We start from the raw sequence: 21,882 nt of genomic DNA, 5'->3' as shown, positions 1-21,882 counted from the left end.
GAAAAGGCCACCAAGCAAACTTTTTAAAAGCCTCGCTATCAGCGCGAGGTGTTTGCCCCCCTGCCGAGTGAATGAGAGGACAGGAATTCACGAGGAAGACGGATCGCCCCTGTCAGTGATGGGTGGGACAGGGAGACGGGGGTCGGCGATAAGGAGTGGGACGCGCCTGTCCACTCTTGGGACACTCGTTGGGGCTGAGAGCTGAGTCTAAACAGAAACGCAGAGTGTGTTTTCGAGAAAAAAAAAAAAAAAAAGGTATTAGCCTGACCCTGGCCAGCGGGAGTTCAGCCGGAGTTCAGGGCAGATGTTTGCCAGTAGTTTCGCACCACAGGAAGGCAAAATTGCTTCCGGATTCACCTCCTCGCCCCCCCCCCCTCCCCTCCCCAGTGTCAGCCCTGGCCGGTCCCGTGGCATAGGGTTACAATGTCTGAGGGGAAGCAGTCCCCGAGCAGAATGCCTCGGTCCCGGTTGCAGTCCAGCTCCTCGATGAAGCCATGCCAGTAGATGACTAACCCCGGTCCGAACCTGGGACAAAAACGAAGACAGAGAAAGAGAGAGGGACAGAGGGAGGTTAGTGGAGGTGTTTCTCTTTGATCACCACCAGGAAATGTGTCAGTCACGGTAAAAAAAACAAAGCTCGCCTTCAGATAAGATCGCCGACACAAAAAAAAAACGTAATACACAATGGGGAGGCTCACAATGGCTTTCTTCTGTAATTATCGCAATAATAAAGCAACATTTGAATCGTTATTACGGAAGCTGCCGCCCTCTGCGAGGCTCGGAGAGAGGCCTCCCTCGCACCAGCTGCGCTGAGCCGGCTCCCACTAATGTTCCGTCTGCCGGTATTGTTCCAGAAGTGTCCAGCTGTTTAATTCACATGGACACTTAAAGCGCAGCATAACTTTGGCTCGGGCTGGATCTCTTTGCGGGAGCGCCATAAATAACGGGGCTAGCCAAAGCGCTGAGAACGGTCAAGTCAATATTGAAATCTAAACTCTTTTTTCATTTTCTTTTTCTTATTGGTCACGTCATATATCTCAAACCCCGCTATAAGTGCAAAAGCAATTAAAACAGGTTTTGCCGGGGTAGCACAACTATTTTGCTACTTCTCTAACACATATTAAAATATCCTTCAGTGACAGTGGCCCTTCCTACTCAACATGGATGATACATGTTTTTGAACTTTTGTTTATGCCTTAGGACCTGTTGGCACAAATAAAGGTTTTCAAATAACATTGTCTAGTCAGTGGCACACTGCCCTCTGACAATAAAGAGCATGCTGAACTCCCCACAGACTTAAACAGGAAGCAGCCCTGTGGACTATATAACCCATCAGGAAGTTCATACCTTCAGGCAAAGTTCATAAAACCTCAATGACAATCAATCACATAAAATAAACAAATACTATTACTAATACTAATACTAATGCTGATACTCCTGCTAGTACTAACAACAAAAATAATATCGATAGCAGCAGCAGCCCTGCTGGTATACTGTGACTAGCAGCCCCCCCCCCCCCCCCATGCTCCTGTGGAGTGTATGTAATGAAAAGGCTGTTGAACGGTGGCATTGTGTGACAAGGCCTCTTTTACAGAGCGCATAAATAATCAAAACCCCCCTCAGAAGAAAAGCTATTGCACCTCTCCATTTTCTTCTTTCTTTCTTTCTTTTTTTTTTTACCTTTCTACCCAATATAAAACCATTCCATGCAACTGTAGTCCTGCATTCCCTTTTTTACAATCTGTGATTTACGGTTCCGTATCTCTGGGCGAACAGGCCAAAACTAACAGCTCGGAGAAAGCAGGACAGATGCTGAGCAAGTTCACTGCAAAGTCACACATAGCTGAAGCACACAGCTCAGGATTTCAGTCTTTTTTTCCCCCCCTTCACAGATTCCCATACTCCAAGCCACTTCTGGATGGATTGCCATTCTTTTTATGGAAATGTTATGGAAACAAAATCTAAACATTTACATAAGATAACTTTGGAGAAGGGTTAAGCTGCTCTTTTATTGAGCATTGGTATGTATTCCTGGGCTGGGGGGGGGGGGGGTGGGCTTGAAGGGGGGGAAGAAAGGGAAAAGCAACCTTCTGAAAAGGTTAAAACTGTACATCAACAGATAAGGCACCAGTGTACAATACATCATGTCCTGGCTCAAACTGAACTCCGGCCAGGGCTGTCAATGAAAACCAGGCACAAATTGAAATACACAAAAACTGTAAACACAGCGGAACATCTCCACTACGGCTCTCCACGCTGTAAAGAAACGAAACAATGTTTTCAACTCCCGCTGCCTAGCACTTGGTCGATTTAATATTCAGCTCAAAATCAGAAACACCCAGGAATGAATGCGAGATTTTGAGACAAATTAGACTGGGACCTTGAACAAGGTGAGCAAAGATCACCTAGCAGGTGGCCCATCCCCATAAACACTCGACGTCATTGAGCAACCCTAAGCTCAGTGCTGTAAGATTTGGTACAAACTGGTTCGGAAACGCGGAAAAAAAGTTTCTTCGCGAAACACGGACACGCATCTGCAACAGATACGGATGTTTGTTAGGTGCGTGGTGCGGGATGCCGTTGCGACACGGCTGGGTAACACACGGCAATTAAAAGTAATGAGTAGTTGCATTTTATTTTAAGCAGGTGCCTGCTGGTTCAACGGCAGCTTAATGAGAGCGCTCCAATAAAGAACCCAATCAAACGGAGGTATTGAGAGAACAAGCTGCCATTAGCACCGCCTCACCCACACGGAATCGCGGCTTAATTAAATTACTAATTACAGCTCTCCATAGTGTCGTCTCAACCTCCTAACAGTCATTCTGGGAAAAAAAAAGTTCTTGAGAGAATCGGGTATCAGTTGATTTTTTTTTTTCTTTTCTTCTTTCAAATTTGAGTACCGGAGCACACTGATGATGAAATATATCAATGGATGATCGCATTCCTGACATACTGCTATGTGGGTAAATGTGCACAAATTAAATGTACACTCATGCCTGTAAGAATGGGTGAGAATGAGAGTTTTTCTTTTCATTCACACTAAATAATTATACAGTTTCTTATTCTGGTTATCATTCTATGCGGGCACTAATTTGATCTTTTAAATGCAACCTTTAAAAGGTCTATCAGGGGGCAAACTCAAAGCTGGTCATTTCATTTTCATTACAGTACCGTCTAATTTCATACACTTCAAAAGCCGAAGAAGGGTACAGAGGTCACATACCTTTCACGGTATACGCTGTGACTGTGATAGCACTGGTGCTGAGTCTGGTGGCAAAAAAAAGCCGCTCTCTGTGTCTTTGAAGGCTCAAAAGAAAGAGCTCACTGTTGTGTCTGCCATACATCAAGACAGAGGGGGAGCTGGGAAGGCGCTGACAACCATTTTTCTAAAGTTTGCAGATTTCTTTCCTAACACCCCCCCCCCCACACACACACGCACGCACGCGCACACGCACACAGAAACACAGGTCTAGAACCTGCTCGGCTTCCTAGGTGACAGAGCAGTGTGAGAAGGCGGAGAGGGTGGTTGGGGTTGGGGGGAGGGGGGGGGTGCAATGCTGGGGTCCCTGCTGTCACAGCGCTGGTCAGCTCGAGCTCCCAGCTGGTGATTAATAGGTGTTTATTTATAGGGCTCGGACTGGGGGTGTGACTCAAGGCTGCTGCGCGCGGGCCGATCTGCGCGCGGGCCCCCTCCAGCGTCCTCGCCCGCGGCCGCCTCGCCGCTCCTCCGCCAGCCCCAATAAAACAGGGGAGACGGGCCTCCAAACAAACAGGGCGTCCAGAGGCCGACTGCGTGCGAGGGGTGGGGGGGGCGAGCCGGTGTAGAGGCAGACAGAACGCAGCTGACGGCCAGCGGACCGTGCGTCAGGGGGGTCGGCCGTTCGTAAATAACGCGAAGGCGAGGGGGAGAACACGAAGCCAGGGTGTCGAGACTGTTCCAGACAGGGCCCGCTTATTAAAGCCCCGGCCCACTAAGAATAGCTCCATTGCTCAAGTGTTTTTTACTGCGGTGGAAGCGTTCAATTCACTCCAGGTATGCAAAGTACAAACACACGGCAAAGGGTAAGTCGATGAGCGGCGGCCAAATGGACCCCAAACTTACACAAGCGCTATAATTACAGCGGAAAAGACGGCAATAAAGAGGACGGCATCTTCTGTCGCGTGTAATTCTCCCCGACGTTTTTATGTTCTTTTCTGTCGATGAGATTTTAAAATAGGAACGTGACGCGGGATCGCCTTCCTCCTCCTCCGTTCGGTAGGAGCGGAGGGGGGGGGGGAAATTTACAACCAGCGACAAGGAATGTCAATACGGCTTGTAAGATTAAAGGGGGATTAAGGTGTTTTATCTGGAACCTGGGGAACCTCTGCTGACCCACGGGAGCGAGCGTGCCCCCGGCCGAGTGACCGTGCATCTCATTCGAGGCGGCCTGGGCCCCGGGCCACTCGCCGGCCCACGGGGGACCGCGCTGACCATCAGAATCCTATCATTTTCCCATATTGATAATCTTGTTAATGCATTGGGTAAAGGCCTTTATCTTATCCGGCACCCCGCTATAATTGCATAAACCGTTCAACCTTATTATCCCCCAAGTCTTGTATTTATCACTATACGACTATTGGCAGGATGACATCCAATAAACGCCTGCCCTGTCTGTGATAATAACTGAGGAAATAGTACTTTCAGATTTAGCCACTTAATTTATTCCTAAGACGGAGCTGTTAAGAGAGGACGACTTCTCTTGAAGATGACAACTCAGCACCGAGTCTCACCTCACAAGGCAACATACACCTTTCACCGCAACCGAGAGGGGAACGTTACCCATCCAATAACAGCAATCAGTTTTGAATGAGCACTCAGAGCAAACAGGGGAATGAGACCAATGATGCGTTGCCAAAATGCTGAACAGTCTAAATGTTGAACTAAATACTGCTAAAAACAGAAGAGGACACAAAATCCCTTCCTCACACAGTTTGGGGAAGCAGCCTCTTAAGGAGGATGCAGCATGACAAGTATGATTGAGAGGTCAGTTTCCCATTGTTAAATGCATCTTAGCACATGTTTATGCTTGTTATGTCCCTCAAAAGCATAATGAGATGAAGGAGCTGAGGTCATCATACATATACATTTCCCTGCCAACTCACATGACAAAGCTTCTCGCTGTGTTCTCCTACCTGTGTCTCCATCTGACAATGGGCAGGTGGATATATCGACGTCCCAGGAGGACTGCATTGTCAGTGCGCATTGTATGGGCCCATACATTAAGGCAGAAGCCATAAGTAATTTGTGTTCCGTACTTTTCACTTCAGTGCCATTTGGGAATCCTTTGACAAAAGAAAATATGATTTTTTTTTTTTCCCATAGCAGAGGTTGTTACTGTACTTTTTTCCTCCTTTGTTGATCCTCAGGCCATATACTACACGGTTTGTTTTTCTGTGCTGTTTACCCGCTGCTTAGGAAAACACCATGTTCAGTTGCACAACAGCAGCGATACAGTCTGTATCTGAACCCAGAACTCATGGCGGTGAGGCGGGTTCAGCTCGGTTCCTCCCTCAGAAGTCCCGCCGCGCGGGATCACGGAGGGGCGTGCTCAGATCTGCGGCGTCACGGTCCGACTCGCTCTGACACGCGCGCCGCTGTTTTGGCTGCGGGGGAAAGCAAACAGCCGGAGGTCTGGCCCCGGGACCGGGAGGGCGTGGCCGCGTCCCCGGCGCCCCTGTTAAAAACCGGGTCGTCCCCGAAACGCTACATCGAGCAGCCGCCATGTTTTTATATAGCTGTAACAGAGCCCACATGCTGGTTCTACAATCCAGCTGTGGGTCGAATACTGCTCTCCTAGCGGTTTCCCACAAGCCTCTCCTCCCAGAGAGAGTCTCTCTGGATCAGGCGGTAGGTGTCACAGAGTTCATCAGATCTTTAAGAGTGGTCTGTTCTCCGTCACCCAAATGGCCCTCTCCATCACCCAAACGGACAAACCCTCTCGTCATGTCATTCTGAGTAGGAATTCATTAGGAGATGATGCCTATAGATTAGGTTTTATTATGGGGCCTCACTTCACGTAACTTATTTTCCTTTTATGTTAAGCCTTTAGCTGCAATTTTCACACCCCCTGTGGGCAATCAATCTGTAAGAATACAGTTCTATTACAGCTTTCACACAGGTGTAGGTTCATGCTCATAACATACAAACCATTAATTTAGAAGATGAATATCTACATAATGGTAGCAATGGAAGTAGGGTCAATTTATGTAACCACTCATATCTTACCATAGGTCTAGCATTTTGGCATATTCTTACTTCACTCTACCAATAATACTAACAATATTATGGAGTGCAATTTTAATTATTGGTTGGGGTCAATTATAATAATCCCCTTTGCAAGGTTGAAAAAAAAAAACAAAAAAGACTGAATATTATCATAATATGAAGACCATTTTAAAAATATGCTGTTGTGGTGAAGGTGCTTAATGATCCTAAAACTGCAGGCTTAATTACCAGGTAGGGCACTGCGGATGTATGCAGGTTCTTTCAGTGCTTCAGTACATATCCAGCAGGATAAAATTCAAAAAACGTAATCTAATGGCAACTCGTCCTGGATAAGGCCCACTGCAAATCAAATACATCAAATCTAAATTAATTAAAAACACACAAATATCAAATATCACTCCATTAATGTTTGCTGGTTGAGCTTCGTTAGCTCAGAGACAAACAGTAGCTTTTTTCTCTAATTTGGAAATTGGCTCTGAATGCGCGCCCTCCTCTCTCTGAGCCCTAATCATGAAAATAAGCTGCCACTGGTGATGGGAGGCCCTGGGCGCGTTCCAGACAGCCAAGACGACAGCGTCAAGGGGATACAAGGTCCTTTAACATGTTATTGTGATCTCCCAGCAGCCTTGCCAATAATTACCCGCTCTCTGGGGGCAAAACCAAATCCCCCTAAACTGCCTACAATTTCTCTTTGCTCTACCTTGGTGGAACCTAGCCTAATCCTGTCTTTAGCTCTCCCCGCTAATATGTTTTCAATTTGTGACAAGTCCTCTTCAGCCGCGGCTGTAATCAACAACAGTTTTCACTGTAACACAATACAGGCCGGCCCGGGCTCCCCGGCACTGCGGTATCCAGTGTTTCACGTGCACCGGGTCAGGCGCATGATTCAGGAGATATAAACAGCTCTTTGAACTGACCTGGTATTACATGGCTGGAGGACCTTCACAGTTAAAGCACTCAGAGTTAGATATTGACAAGGAGAGCGGCGATCACTTTTGCTGCTGCGTGTATGTCCGTTTCTTGTGCTCTTAAGACTGGAGGTACTCAATGGGGAAATGGACAACAAAAACAAAAACAAGATTACTAAAACAGAATGCAAAGCTGCCAAAAGAGAAAATGAGCACAGAAAACAGCCTACACAATCGATTCCCTGTTTTTTTCTGGCAGACAGATAAATCATTACTGCAAAAAAAAAAAAAAAAACGGTGGAAGTATTTGTTGTTTGGAACCGTAAGTTTACATATGTTAGAGAACCACAAAGCCCAAAATTAGAGGCCTGCTCTGGCTCCCTCTCGGAGACAGACCTGGCTTTCATCCAAGTCACTACCTTTCGGAGTGCATAGTCGCGTTACAAGCACTAAATCAACATGTCAACACCATGCGATCTGCACTTTTCCCTTTAACCATATTGCTTACAGCTACTCAGCATATTTAATACATTACTGCCCCGACCGCATCAGAGCAGAAAAAATAAAATGGTACCTCACGACAGAGGAGACCGTTTTTTTCTAGACAGACTCGACACTGTACCGTCGAGCTACCTCTGGAGAGGTGAAAAATAAATCAAACCACAGAATCAGGTGCGGGAGTGAAGAGGCCACGGATGTACCCCCTGCACACGGCCTTGACTCCCCCCGTTAGAATGCTTTGCTTAGGACTTTATCTCACATGTCTGAAACTGAAGTGGCAGTGAATGAAATGGACTTCTCTGCGAAGCAGTCTGCTTACTCTGCAATTTGTTTACATTCCGCAAAGTAATTTTAGCCCCGGGGCAAAGGGATACGAGCCTCGGAGTCCATGAGTCTTTTCAGAAACCGAGCGGGTCCGTGTCTGAAGCCAGACCCGGAGGTGGCTCACATTGAGCTTAAACAGAGTTGACAGGGAGCCGGGATAAAATACTGTGATATTGATGCCTATCTGATCAAACCTGTTCCAAAAAGAGCAAAAAAAGGACATGTACCATTTAAATATGCAGGCCTAAATATATATATTTTTTTTTACAAAAATGAAAGAACATGGCATGATGACAAATTATGTCAAAAACAAAAACAATATTGGATAAAACTGGAAACCTTGTTACATTCAACATTCAATTTGCATTCTGGTACAAAATGGCTGCCAAGAATCACCAGGGTTGGCACATAGGTGGTGGTTAAGATCAGTAAAATCCCTTTCGGCCATAAGATCCATGAATGGCAACATATAAATACAATTCATTACTATTAGAATAATTATTATTTACATACATGTTGGTTCTTATAGATCATAGCCTGCCTCATTATTTAATCTGTTGCAACTGCACAGAAAGCACGGATCTGCACCAAGCTTGCATCCTGCAACCTAGACAAGGGCACACGCCAAATAAAGAATCGTAATAATCACCATCCAATTAGAGTGCTCCATTACATCACCTGATTGTCTCTCCCCTGGGTTCTTGTGCCTGTCACAGGATGGGGGGGAGTTGGGGGGGGGGAGGGATACCCCCCCCCCCCATCCATGACTCGGAAGCGCACTGGACGCTCTGACTGCGAGTCTGCCGTCTGAGATAAACGAGTCGTCACGGCTAATCAATACCAGGTGAACTTGGCCAAAATGAGCTTGCGACCTCCCAAAATGAATATCAAGAGCAGCTGGGTGACAACGCCCCGGGATATTTATACAACTGCGCTCTGATACCAATCGGCTGTCCTCCGCGCAAGCCAGTGTTTTCTCTGATGATCTTGGTGCAAATCAAATTTCATTGTAGTTTTAAAAAATTTGCTAAGCAAACACGAATCCCTCCTCCAGCTATTGCTGGAGCGATCACAGCGGGACCAGGGTGGGATTTGTCCTTTACTTTTCCAAGCCATGTCACTTCAAAGACCTTTGGGGGGGGGCGGGGGTGCAAGATTTGAGAAAGTGGACCGGCAAAACTAATTAGCCGGCGGATCAAACTGGAACTTAAATACTCCGAAACATGTAATAAAAGAATCAGTGAGTGACACCCAGGGTCACGGCGACGTCAAACAGTGGTCCTGAGGCAGTCTGGTATTGATTTTCACTTGTTTGGGATGAAGGGGGGGTCTTTATGAGTTGTCAACCTGACAATTTAACCCCTTTTCACAAAACAAACACGGGGATCTCCGGGCTGACAGTGTTGATCTGCGGTAGGACTGACACTGCCGAGCTCCTGACAATACGCTGAGATTGGGGGGGGGGGGGGGGTTAGCCTATTGAAATGCAACAGCCACCAGCATTAGTCGCACATTCCCCCAGAAGGGATGTTACAGAGGTCCTGGCTGGACCCTGGCCCTGTGTGGACCCTGGCCTTGTGAATCAAATTGAAAGTGGACAGAACAGCACGCGGAATGCAGGCAATGTGGCAAAAGGGGAACTCAGAATGTCAAAGATCACAGATACTGACCTCGCAGTCACATATATGAATGGTCTGAATAACCCAGGATCAGGTATAAAATTTTGCAACACAATCTTGGTCCTTCAGTTGTGAGGTTTTAGCAAATAACCCCATAGAAGGAAGATTCAAGTATTTACCCACCTGCCCTCACTCCAGCAAGTGAATCAGAGCGCAGTGCCTTTTGAAAGTTTTACACTGTGAAACCTTGAAGCGGAGAGGATGAACACGGCAGATAATGAAGCACAACAGGTTATCTGAGCAGTTATCTGAGCAGGAGCTCTGAGATCTGGAGGCCGTGCCCGGGCCAGTCAGCCGGTGGCCGTGAGGTCCCCCCCGCATGGGCGGGCGCGAGTGTCAGAGCGGCTGGCCCGGGCCGGGCCAGGGCCGGCCATTACCCCGCCCGCTGCCGACGCGGGGAGTGCTCCCTACGCTCCCGCCATCGCCATCGATCACCCCGCCACGTCAAAGGACCCCAGCCTGGAGCGAGCTCTCTGATGGCCCTAAACACTTGACAAAGCAGGAGCCCTTCCACTTTTCCCTTCGGATTGCCTCATCTCTCTGTCAGAGATGCCGAGGGGGACTCCATTAGCCTGCCCGAGTCCCTCTCCCCCCACTGGCAGTCATTTAGCCAGCCCTCCGTGTTGTGAAGGCTGTCCATGTCAAATTAGCCCAGGCCCCCATTGTCCTTATTACAGCTTGGGAAACGCCATCATGAGTAATGCTACGGGGTCCCTCACTTGTCACTAGTTGTCAGACAGACACGGAGTGTGGTTACATATAGCTGACAGGTAATCTTAATGTCTTCAATTATCCCAATTAGTCTTGTCATAAACAATTCGATAAGTGTGCGACCAACACAAACAGATAAACACGCACGCCCAGGTCTCAGGGTATTAATGAGGAGCGTAATGGGTAAATCAGTGATATAATGCCTGGCTTCTTTTGTTCTCGGCACCCTGCACAGCTGCGGGTTGGCAGACAGTACCTGGTCAGCTCAAATTGTACCATCTCCTTTCATTAGCGCATTGCTGGTGAGAATCTGAAAGGCCGTGACAAAATTCATTTAAGAGGAGAGGGAGCAGATTGCCTGGAGCAGGTGTTATAAGGGAGATAAAACAAAAGTGCCCCCCCACCACCCCCCTTTGGTGTTTTTTTTTTTCTTTAATTTTTCTTTTTCTTTTTTTTTTTTTTTTTTTTACATCCCCAGCTCTTCACAATACCAAATGGGATTAATAAGAAAACTATTCAGGGTGCATTCTTAGAGATAAATCAGTAATGACAAGGAGGGTGCCTTTAAACTGCAATCAAAGCAACAGAGAAATCCACCCATTGCAAATAGCCAGAGTGCAAAGTGTTTACAAGGCTATGGTGAAATCTAAATATTGTCTTAGCATGACTGAATGGACCACCACCTTTCTGTGAAGATTTTGTGATAGCTTGTGGTGTTTGGTTTGGCTCCTGCGCTATATACCTTATCACCGTGCGGTGTCAACACCCACTACATCTTTGAAGGTTTTTTAAACAGTTTTTATCACTTATTTGCACTGTTCTTTTCTTTTATTTTATAGTGAAGTTTTATTTGTAAAAAAAATAATAAATAAATTCTTAATTAAAATATGCCCATAATATTTTGCAAGTTGCAAACCATAAAAACAAAAGCTTAAAGGCTCAGTACACCAGAGACGGTTTCATCACTCGCAGGCTGCATCCAGACTTACGCACTCGTAATTAAAAGCACATCTTCAGACGCGATTTACCCCACAACTTGCAGCGAATAAAAAATGCATTAAATAGCCGTGCTCCTGAACTGATCAAGGCGCTTTAAAACGAACACAACACCGGGATGCAGATGCCAAACCCGTGGATGCTCTGCCGACTGCCTGCTCAAAAACGAGAAGCGGTTCGCACGGAGGCTCAGAATACGAGAACGGGTGGCCACGGCGTCAGAATTCCCACAACTTGGAAAACTGTCAAACCATTCGTTAAAGATCTATGGTGGACCCCTGTCTCTGCTGGTGACCCCAGCCAGTGATGGCTGAGGAAGGCAAAAGAGGGGGAGAAAAAAAAAAGAGAAAAGCCGTCACAGGGAAGTTGTAATAGGAAATTGCTCTTGGCAACTATTTGTTCAAGCACCAGAATTATTTTTTTGTGCCAACACAGTGAGCCCCATTGGAAAACAGGGCAGGTCTCCCTAATGAGTAATCTATTTCAGTGCAGTCTTGTCTGGGCATGACAGTTTACTGAGAGGCTGGAAGAACTGGTAATTACCGGTGTTACGGGGCAATTAATGCATATTACACTGCAGCACTCATGGTGGCGACTGTCAGTTCCCCAATAAAAATGAGTACTCTTCAGCTAAAGGGTGACATTAATTGGGCCTTTAATGACTATGCAGAGGAGACCAAGCCAAACAGGAACAAAACAGAGACTCCGTCTGACTTCAGGAGCGGGAAAATTGTACTAAAATGAGATTAATTGCTGTTTAGAAAAAAAGAAGAGGGGAAGAATAAAAAAAGATTAAATTATAGGCTTTGGAGTGCAAGGGCTGCTGGTTGTGATGTCAATTCTTTTAATTATTTTTATTTTCTTAATGCAGAGAAAAGATCATTTGGTGTTCCTTTATGCAGAATATTGCCTTGGTTGGTACATATGGCATGCACAGATATGGCCACATACAATACAGTACATAGTCATCGCAGGGCTAGGAAATCTAAGGAATTTTCCCTTTCTGCAACGCCACATTTGGTGAGTGTGGTTTGTACTGTGTAATGCCAGGCCATCTCACTGTGTTCATGACATGCACAAGCCAGGCAGCACCAGGTGACCACGACAATCAAGAGCCTTGCTACCACTCAGCCACCAAGTGGATTAGTGACAGCTAGGGACCAAAAAGAAAAAAAAAGTAACATAAGGTAACTTTGGCTAACTTTTCCAGAGACTATCCAAAGCAATTTACAAATTCTCTAAACTCCTTATATGGTTATTTTTCACTAGAACAACCTAACCAGCTGTATTAATGTCATACTGCCTTACGCGTAGCTACCTGAATATGCAAGCCTTTTAATTAAAATCTAAACATGCAAAACATGAAGCTATTTGCATTTTTTTTCCCGAGTAAATACGCGGCGCTCTGAAATTCACCACGCTGCCTCCTGTGCTGTCATGGTGCAGACTCACACACTGTCATTGGTGGTGATAGAACGCTCCGCGCTTCAAAGAGGCTTTACATTGGAGAGGAGAAAGCATATATTTGAATTGCAAAAACACATCAACTTCCGATGGGAGGAAATTCGAGACAACTTGCTGGAGTTAAAGACCTACATTTTCCAACGAGCAACCCTCGGCAGCCGTAAACCAGGGCATATCATACGCAACATAAACACGTTCCTGGAAATTTAGCATATCTAAATTTTCGTAACGGGACGCGGTATATATTTTAAAGGACCTTTTGAAAATATGACACGATGAGAGAACCACACAAAATGCCTTTGAGTATTCCTGTATTCAGAGAGCGCTACACTGATAACCTCCCATGCGAGTCCAGGCCTTTTTAAGTTCTTTGAAACTGTGGTGATGGAAAAGTAACAACTTACAGCATCCTATAAATTGGATAAGCACTTAACACCGCCATTTATACTACATCGACAGAGCAACCCATTACCTTGACCTTTCTGGGACAATTCTTAGCAGAGCCGTGACTCGCTAAGTTACACTCATCTGTTTGTCAGCCATTTGCCTTTATTACAAAGTAATAAATCGGGAAATGGAAAACATTTCTGTCGCTCCAGGAGTATCTTTATCTTTCAGCAGCATATTGAAAGCCTCCAGAAGCAGTGGAAACACTTGCAAAACCTCCCCATAAATAATCCACACCATGACGCCCCTTGCAATAATATAAATCACTGCTTATTTTAAAAGACCATTTCCATGATTTTTTTTTTTTTTTGGGCCAGTGGATGCGTCTAGTCCTGAACAGCGCCGATTTCACCGCAGTCTCATTCTTTTCATACGCTCAAAGTGAACGAAAACTGTCTGCACATGTTAACGAGCCGCTGCGTCTCGAACTGCGAACACAGACGGGATCATCTCACATGCATGGCAAAAGAATCCCGGCATAAACTACTGCTTTTATGCTCTTCAATAACAGCCCCTAACTGAAAGTGACCCTGTATCTGAAAAAGCTAGACTGGGGGGAGGGGGGGGGGGGGGGTCTATGGATTTCAACACAACTACAACTTGAACTACAACTTACAATATGCACACATTTTTGCAATTAAAAAATCATGATGTAATTCTGTGCAAAAAAAATAAAATAAATAAATAAATAAAAAAAGAACAATCTCCCATATAACGGTTATGTGGGCACTAATCGGTCCACTTTTTGCTGAATTCCTCAAGCGCTTTTTTTTTTTTTTTTGAAGACCGGCAAAACAGAACACTTGCACTTTAAGAAGGCCGTCTAGTGCCTACATTATACAACGGGGTACAGCCCTCGCCATGCTACGCTGTGATGTGGTCACCCCTCGGCACGCTGCCTACATGTTGACAAGCCGGAGACAAAAATGAATTGAAATTAATGACAGATGATTTACAACTTTACTGCACAATGACCTCTGTCACACAGGCTTGCCCTAAATCAATCCGCGTGATAAGAACTGCCGTTTCTACAATGTGCACCTTGGTATATTCAGTAACCATCTTATCTCAGAAAAGGAAATCTGAGTAATGACTAAAGACAAGCTATAACAAAACCACTAAATCCAGGTTGTCAAACACAATTTACAATGTATATTTCTCCTCCTTTTTTGCTGTTAAAACAGTAATTACGAAAACCAAAGCGATATGGGCGAGTGTTTACGGCCGCCCATTAGAGGCAGGGCTGGGAGCGCTCCGTGTTTAACTTTGGGATAAAGAAAATCACGTGGAGGGGCCTGGGAGAAGGCCCAATGACTTTATATCCTCTTGTCAGAGCAGCGCAGTGCGGCTTTATTTGCAGTGATACATGCAGGGGGAGGTTGGAGGTTAAAGTTGAGAGGAGGGCCAACAGGAAAACGGCCCAAACACTTTGAGAAGATTACAGAGTTTAACATGTTAAGACCTTTCAGTACTTTTTCATTTTGTTGTTTGGGGGAGAGGAAAAAAGTCCACTTTCCATGCGACCGTATTAAAAGGGGAGAAAGCTCAAACACGACATCAAACGCCGAAATTCCGCACCCTCCCTGCGTCCATGGCGACTAGTCAAAAGTCCAGCTTTTGAAACGCGGATTAAATGTTTGTGCTTGCAAAATTATTTGAAATGACATTTGACAAGGCCGCTAATATTTCACCCAAAAGCAAAACACTGCAGCGACCGTGACGACTTGTTGATTACTCGTAAGGGCACAGGTAACGTCACTGCAGTTTCCCACGAACTTAAACACAACATAAAATAAAAGGCGGGGGGGTGGGGGGGGGGGGGGGGGGGGGTAGAGGAAAAAAGAAATGGTTTAAGGTTTAAGCGAGTGTGTTTTGATTCAATAAAGCGAGCGCGGCCAAATGTTTTGTCATCATTATTCAAGAATTCGGCCCCTTTCTAATTCAAACCACAATGATTACTCAAAACAGTATCGGTAGTGTTTCTCTGACCGCGGCTCGGTCCTTAGTGGTAACTCAAGGGCTGCGGACTGTCAGCGACTCGGAAGATCGAGTTCCACTAACTGCTAAGACCCCTCATCGCCAGATTAGGTGAGGTGTAGGTGACTGCCCTCTACTCTGCCCATGTAATCAGCGAACACGGCTTTCAATATGATTCAAATTAAGAGAGGACGACAAACAGAGAGAGCTATACACTTGCTGATCTGCAATCAGCGCTGATGGGGTTTTTCAGTCAAAAGGCTGGCCAGTCCAATAGTTTTGTGTTTGCTTTCTGTTTATGAGGCTGGGTGGTGGGTGTGTGTGGGGGGGGGGCGTTCCGTGCTTGACTGTCTGGTGACCCGGCAACTGACCTTTCAATTCTAAACATATCTGCGAATCTATTTCTGACAAAATGAATAAGGAAAGTTCAGGCGAGAGAGTTGCTCTGATCAGAAACTGACAGCAAACTCTGTCTGAAGTTAATAGTTTTCACATTCATTACAGTCAAAAAGAAGAGAATCCGAGCCGTCGTGGCGGACAGAGGAACCAGCCTCGGTTGGAGGCTGCTGCGGTGAAATTGAAGTGGCACATTTCATCACGGGGTTTTCACCAGACAACTCGATTTTTCCCTTATTTCGAGCCTTACTGACATATTTATGTTTATAATAAAATCAGACCGGTCACTTTAAATACAGGCCCGTCATCTAAAAGACGTAAAGAGATTTAAAATGGCACAGACTTACAACATGCACGCGGTTGATAAAGATATCTCTCAAAGAAAGAAGGGGATTACTTTGACGTTTCTTTGCCCATCAATTGGGGGATTTAAAACCCAAACTGAGACAGTTTACATTTCACTTGTTAAAAAAAAGAGACTTCTGTTATCTTCCATCAGTGTGACTGAAAGTACAGGGAATCACCTGTTTTAAACTCCACTTTCCAAATAGATTGATACCTATACAGAAGGTATAAAAACATTACAGTGTAGGGCTCCAACACTCCACTAATATCATTAAACAAAGTAAAAAAAAAAAAGTAAAAATAACTTGATATGAATATTTAAGGTTAATAATAAATATAAAAATATCACCTTCCTTAATTCTTGTTTCGTTACAGTACATGATAAGCAGGTCTGTACTATGGCCACCATTTATGGCATATAAAAAAGCACAGTGTATTATTGCACTACATTGGCAGCAAAGGACACTCGGTTCGAAGGCGCCATTTATCAAAACAGCTTCAGATTAGCAGCAAAGGTTTTACCCCTAATCATTTATATATGTGAAATAGTTTAAAGAGGGAATCGGCTGACCTGATAGATATCGTACATTAGTTGGAATTGATGAATGAAATCAAAGGTCAAAGCTCCAACGGCCGGTGCTCACATGTCTCTGATTACCCGTCCAATGGCTCCGAGGCCAGCGATGTTTAAGCTATCAGGCAATCAAGGAACCTGGGAGAGCCTGAAACTCAAACCAGAGACGTGAGCTACGAGCACTCAAAGCAGGTTATATTTGTTAGTTAATCTTTTCAGCAACTGCCAGAATTAAGTTAAAAAAAAAAAGACAGTTCTACAACCTCCTGAATATATTTCAGCACAATAAAAAAAGATATAACAGGGTTTTGCACATGCATCCCGTGAGTAAAAATGATAGCCATTAAATGAAGTGCTATCCATTGTTTGAGCGTGCTCTCTGTCAGTGCAACCTAAAATAACTGAAAGAACAATCACAAAAGAAAAGGTAGTGCAGATCAAAAGCCTCTTCAAAGAAAACGATCAGTTCTGTGCAATGTGTTGAGAATGTGTTAAAGTCAGGCTGAGCTATCTACCCAATGCCAGGCTCTGTGGGTTAATGTTAAATACAAAACGTAGAACTGAGATTTATTTAAAACGTACCCTTGCCAGCAAGACATATTTCCGAGTACTTTTTCACATGGGTGGACATTTTTCTTTCGGTTCGTGATTCATTGACTTTTGGAATGTCTGACATCATTCCGGTGAAAAGGTACTTTCATTTTGTGATTATACCCTGATGCCAGATATTACACAAAGCAAAAAAATATAAGGTTCATGACATTTTAGACTGGGAAGGAAATTAGACACGATTTGTATACTATGGCATATTTATTGTTGTAGCACTTTGTTTACACTCCAGATTGTCAGGACGTTTAGTCAGTGCGCCGTAGTCAGAAGCCCTTAATTGTGATTTATTTTGGGGACTTTTTGGCGGCCCGGGTCCCTCGAAGAAGGAGTACCCAGTCGGATCTGTTCTCAGTTTTGGCTTTCATAGACTCTTTTTTGAGTGTAAATCAGGGCAGGCATTTCACCGGAGAAATTCGCCCGGGTCAGATGATACACAGTGCACATTGTAGTACTGTTGGAGTTTTTTTTTGGGGGGGGTGACATCTACATAAACCGACATTCAACGTGCAGGGAAAACCCTCACCAGGACATTTATCGGTTCTGCAGCGCTGCTGCAATTTCTCTTCCCTGTACAAAAGTTTTCGAGGGGAGAACCAGCGAGTCCTTGCAGAATACATCTGGTTCTCGATTATGACAACAAAGTGGCAACCCGGCGTAATTGATGGCCGCACAGAGAGGTGAAGGCAAACAGAACTAACACAAACCTCGGCAGGAAAGGACAAGGTTGAGCGAGGGACAGCGGCTCTAAAAGAGGAATAAGTCAGGGTTATTTATATACAACCACTTATCACTACCATCCAGCACCTTGCCAAGAGCAATACACCTCCACAGACCATGGTCTCTGCACCATTAATTAGACATGAAGGTGTTGTTTGACCGAGGGGCCGAAGAATAAATGGATTTTTTTTCCCGCTTTTAATTGAAATCTGAAACCTTTGTGCCTTTCGCTGAACACAAAAATACTAACTACATCCTTGCTTTAAATAAACAAATATAAATGCACAAAATGACTAGGTCTACTTTATATGACTATTTATTCAAGCTAAATACATTCTTTATGGTATGTATATGTGTATATAAAAAACAAAAAAAAAACCCACAGGAAAAACAGGAGGCCTCCATGCAATATGCAAGACCATACAGATCCGTTCTGAATCTGAAACAGCTGATGTTTCATTTAACCTAAACCTGGAAAAGCTAATCCTCCCACAAAGCCGTTTAACATTTTCGATGTCATGAAGCGGCACCAGCCAAAACATAAAATATGCATTCCTTCCTCTCCATTTAGAAAGTGCTCACTCCCGCTAATGCAATTCCTGAGAACCAATGTAATAGGTATGTTGGTTGATATAAGAACAAAAGGATATATTGTTTCCATTCAATTGAACATATTTTAGCTGTGAAGCCTTGTCGGAGGCTGAGAGTGGAGACCTCCTTTTTACATTCCCTCTGACAGCCATTGACCTCACGCTCCACCGCTCCCCTTAGCCTTCAGTGTACAATTGAAGGATCATCTGATGAGAGACTTGTGCTTTTTTTGCCTGCCTCTTACCCTGCAATTAAGCTGTTTAATACATTTCACTTTGGGGTATTACAGAAGTGAACTGTGGAGGTACATGAGATGAGACACTTAAGGGTTTAAGCTCGCAGTCCTTACACATGCATTGAAATAACTTTCTTGTCCCATTTTCTCCCTGAAAGAATCAAATTTTAGTGGGAGGCAGTGGAGTGCACACTCTGATTTTGTGCTAGGCTTGGCACCTCTTAGGTCTGTATGATTCCACTTTGCTGTATACGGGGCAACATTACTGTGTGGAAAAAAAACCTGACAAGCAAAAGCACAACCAGAACTCTCATGATATTTTCTGTATGCACACCAAAGTCTTCCACAAGGATTGTAATAACACTGAATCACCATTAAATGAAAATGGAAGTGGTGCGTAACACTTAACCTCCTTGATGCACATCAGATTTTTATGCGGTTTTTTTTTTTTTTTTTAAATCTGCCCATCCCAAAGAAGCTATTCCACCTGTATCTCCACTATGCTGGTCTTGACAGTTATTTTTGAGAATTACTTATAAAGCACATTGAAAATAAAACAGGCATCACATTTAATTTCCAATTCTACAAATTCTATTACAGTAACCTCAACACAGCAAAAAGAGGAGTCAGGGACAGTGCAGGTAGTATACAAATGTGAATGACTTCTGGTGTGAATAAAAGCTTCATGTAATTCCATTCTGGAAAATGTGCTTTCTACATGAAGAACTTATGTATACTATAATACATTACATATTTTTGTGCTGCCACTATATTTATATCACATAGTTTATTTTACAGGGTTCCTTTTTAAGGAAAATCTGACTGGTCCTATTTAAAAGACAATTTTCCCTATTAATATTTAGAAATTCCTTTTGTAAAGATACTGTTCAAACTGCATGTCAACATGCAGGTCAGGAGCAAGAACATCCTTAAATGCTTATTAAAAAATAAGAAGTCACTGGGGTTGTCAGCTATGGAATTCAGAACAAGAACTGTTATATAAAAATAGTAAGAACAATAACCCCACTTATTAGTGTAAGAAAACAACATCAAAATAGCTATTCGTATGTGAACAGACATAACTAACAGATATGTGTGCACATACAGGCTTAAACACAATATACAGGATACGTCTTGTTCAATACTCTCCCACTATTTGTCACAAGGCTATCTTTGTGTCAAGAAAATAACTCTTCACATCTCCCTGCTAAGTTCAGCGTTACACAGCTCGGAATATCTTTGGGGGTCAGAGGCAAGCGCGTACTCAAAAACATTTCACCCATCAAGATTCTTCTGTTATATTGGGTTTTACAAAAAGCCATTTTAATAAAGTCCCACTGCTTCTCTGTGCCCCTAGACAGGATCTCACAAGGATGACAAATGTTGCTGACTTCTGCCTTCATTGAAACCCGGAAGGTCAACTGCGGAAAAAAACACGCGCCTCCGCGAGCCTGATGACATAAATCTTGAAAGCTGACAAAAAAATGTGAGTTAATTTTCAAAAGTTCCGTAACAAAACAGGAATTCATTCGAACGGCATGCTCCCGCCTCAATTTACTTTAGGGTCTCTTTCCATCTTAAACTGTCACACACGGGCTTTAAAAAGAGAGGTTAGGTGCCTCTTCCCTCCCGAGCTCTCGCCTTCGACGCCACGCTCGTGTCAAAGTTGCTTCTTAACCTCAAAGTGTAACGGCAAATTTCTATAATATGCGGACGCAAAAAAACGAAAACAAATAAGTGAAATTGACACTAAGTGAGAAGTAAATCCTCCGGCTTCGAGAAACTGCATGGATTATATTCAAAAGTATTAAAGGGGGGGCTTCTAAATATGTATTCAGATTCGTACGGCATGAACACAACTTGTCATTTGCCATTAGCACTTAAAGGTGTGCATGACACGTAACGCGCTCTGCACTTAAGCACACAGAGGGAATGTGAACAGCAGTAAATTCTGTTGTGTACTTAGGTTGCAGATTCCGAAGGAGACTTTACTGCAGACGCAGTCATGGAAATCTTCCGCGGCTGATATGATATGCCTCACTTATTTCTCAAGTCACACCTTCCAAATCCAGTAACCTTTAAAGACACTACAGAGAACTAACAAAAAGGTTAGTTTTGAATGTAGCAAGGGGGCATGTAAAAATGAAATATCACATTCAAGAAAACAATATCAGAAAGCCAACAGTATGTTTAATTGTGGCCAATCTCACCAGTTTTAAAGAAACTGAACGATGAAGGTGAGATTAATCTTCTCATTGGTCATTTAGATTTTTCTAGGGATCTCCAAATCTTCAGTGTATGTGTTAAAGCCACACTGTCATTCCTCCATTACTAAACACACAATAAAGGGACAATAATTCCATAATCGGTCATTACTGACATGGGAACAGAGCAACCGATCCGTAAAATCTACAAATATTTTCCATGTGGATATAAAACAGTTTGTTGAATGTGGATGTCCGAAGCACTGGTTCTACATGTGTCCTTTGTGAGACCTCAGAAAAGAAGGGCTTTTCTTCAAGGTTGCCCCTGCAATGTCCAGCCTCATTGGATCATCAGTGGCGACGGCCCACGGCATCCCCTTTCAGGTGACATTTTCTATCTGCAGTGCCTTCCTGATGTCCCTGGTCCTGCTAATCTCCCCCCCACCCCCCAACCCCAACCTTCCTTCTGTTTGCGCGCACACACACACACACACACACACACACCACCTTATCTTAAACGCCCTTAAAAGCATCCATGGCGAACCTCAATCAGGTTTGGGCACAAAAGACCAGGTCATTACAAATCATTAATTAGACGTTTCTGGCCTTACTGCGCATGCATTGGATTTGCAAGAATGATGGACATATCCATTAAAAGTGAATACATTATGAAATATCTTGCATCGAGAAATTTAATTCATTTTTCAGCAATCTGATCAGCACGATTAACACTCAGCTGGTATTATCATTTAATTCCTCCAGTAAAATCAATGAAATTTAATATTGAGCAAAATAATTGGCACAGGTTCTTTTAATTGTTCAAGGTGTTTGACTATGGCTACATCAACCAATGTCAAGTGGAGAAAACACACAATTTCTGCATATGTCTTGGTGAAGGAGAGGACTGTCACAGTGTTTTCATTTCAGCACAGTCAACCT

At 44.1% G+C, this 21,882-nt stretch overlaps 1 protein-coding gene across 1 annotated transcript in view; it reads right to left on the bottom strand.

Annotated features, from left to right (window-relative positions):
- Positions 1 to 389: 389 nt before the first annotated feature.
- The window catches only part of cdin1 (CDAN1 interacting nuclease 1), a 61,233-nt gene continuing 39,740 nt past the window's right edge, over positions 390 to 21,882 (bottom strand). The window contains exon 11 of the mRNA XM_036542285.1: positions 390 to 525. Within this exon, the coding sequence (XP_036398178.1) occupies positions 390 to 525 (136 nt within the window). The remainder of the gene's footprint in view (positions 526 to 21,882) is intronic.

The sequence above is a fragment of the Megalops cyprinoides genome, chromosome 12, assembly GCF_013368585.1.
Source record: "Megalops cyprinoides isolate fMegCyp1 chromosome 12, fMegCyp1.pri, whole genome shotgun sequence".
NCBI lineage: Eukaryota > Metazoa > Chordata > Actinopteri > Elopiformes > Megalopidae > Megalops > Megalops cyprinoides.
Note: the sequence above shows the minus strand (reverse complement) of the source record. Positions and strands in the feature narration are given on the sequence as shown.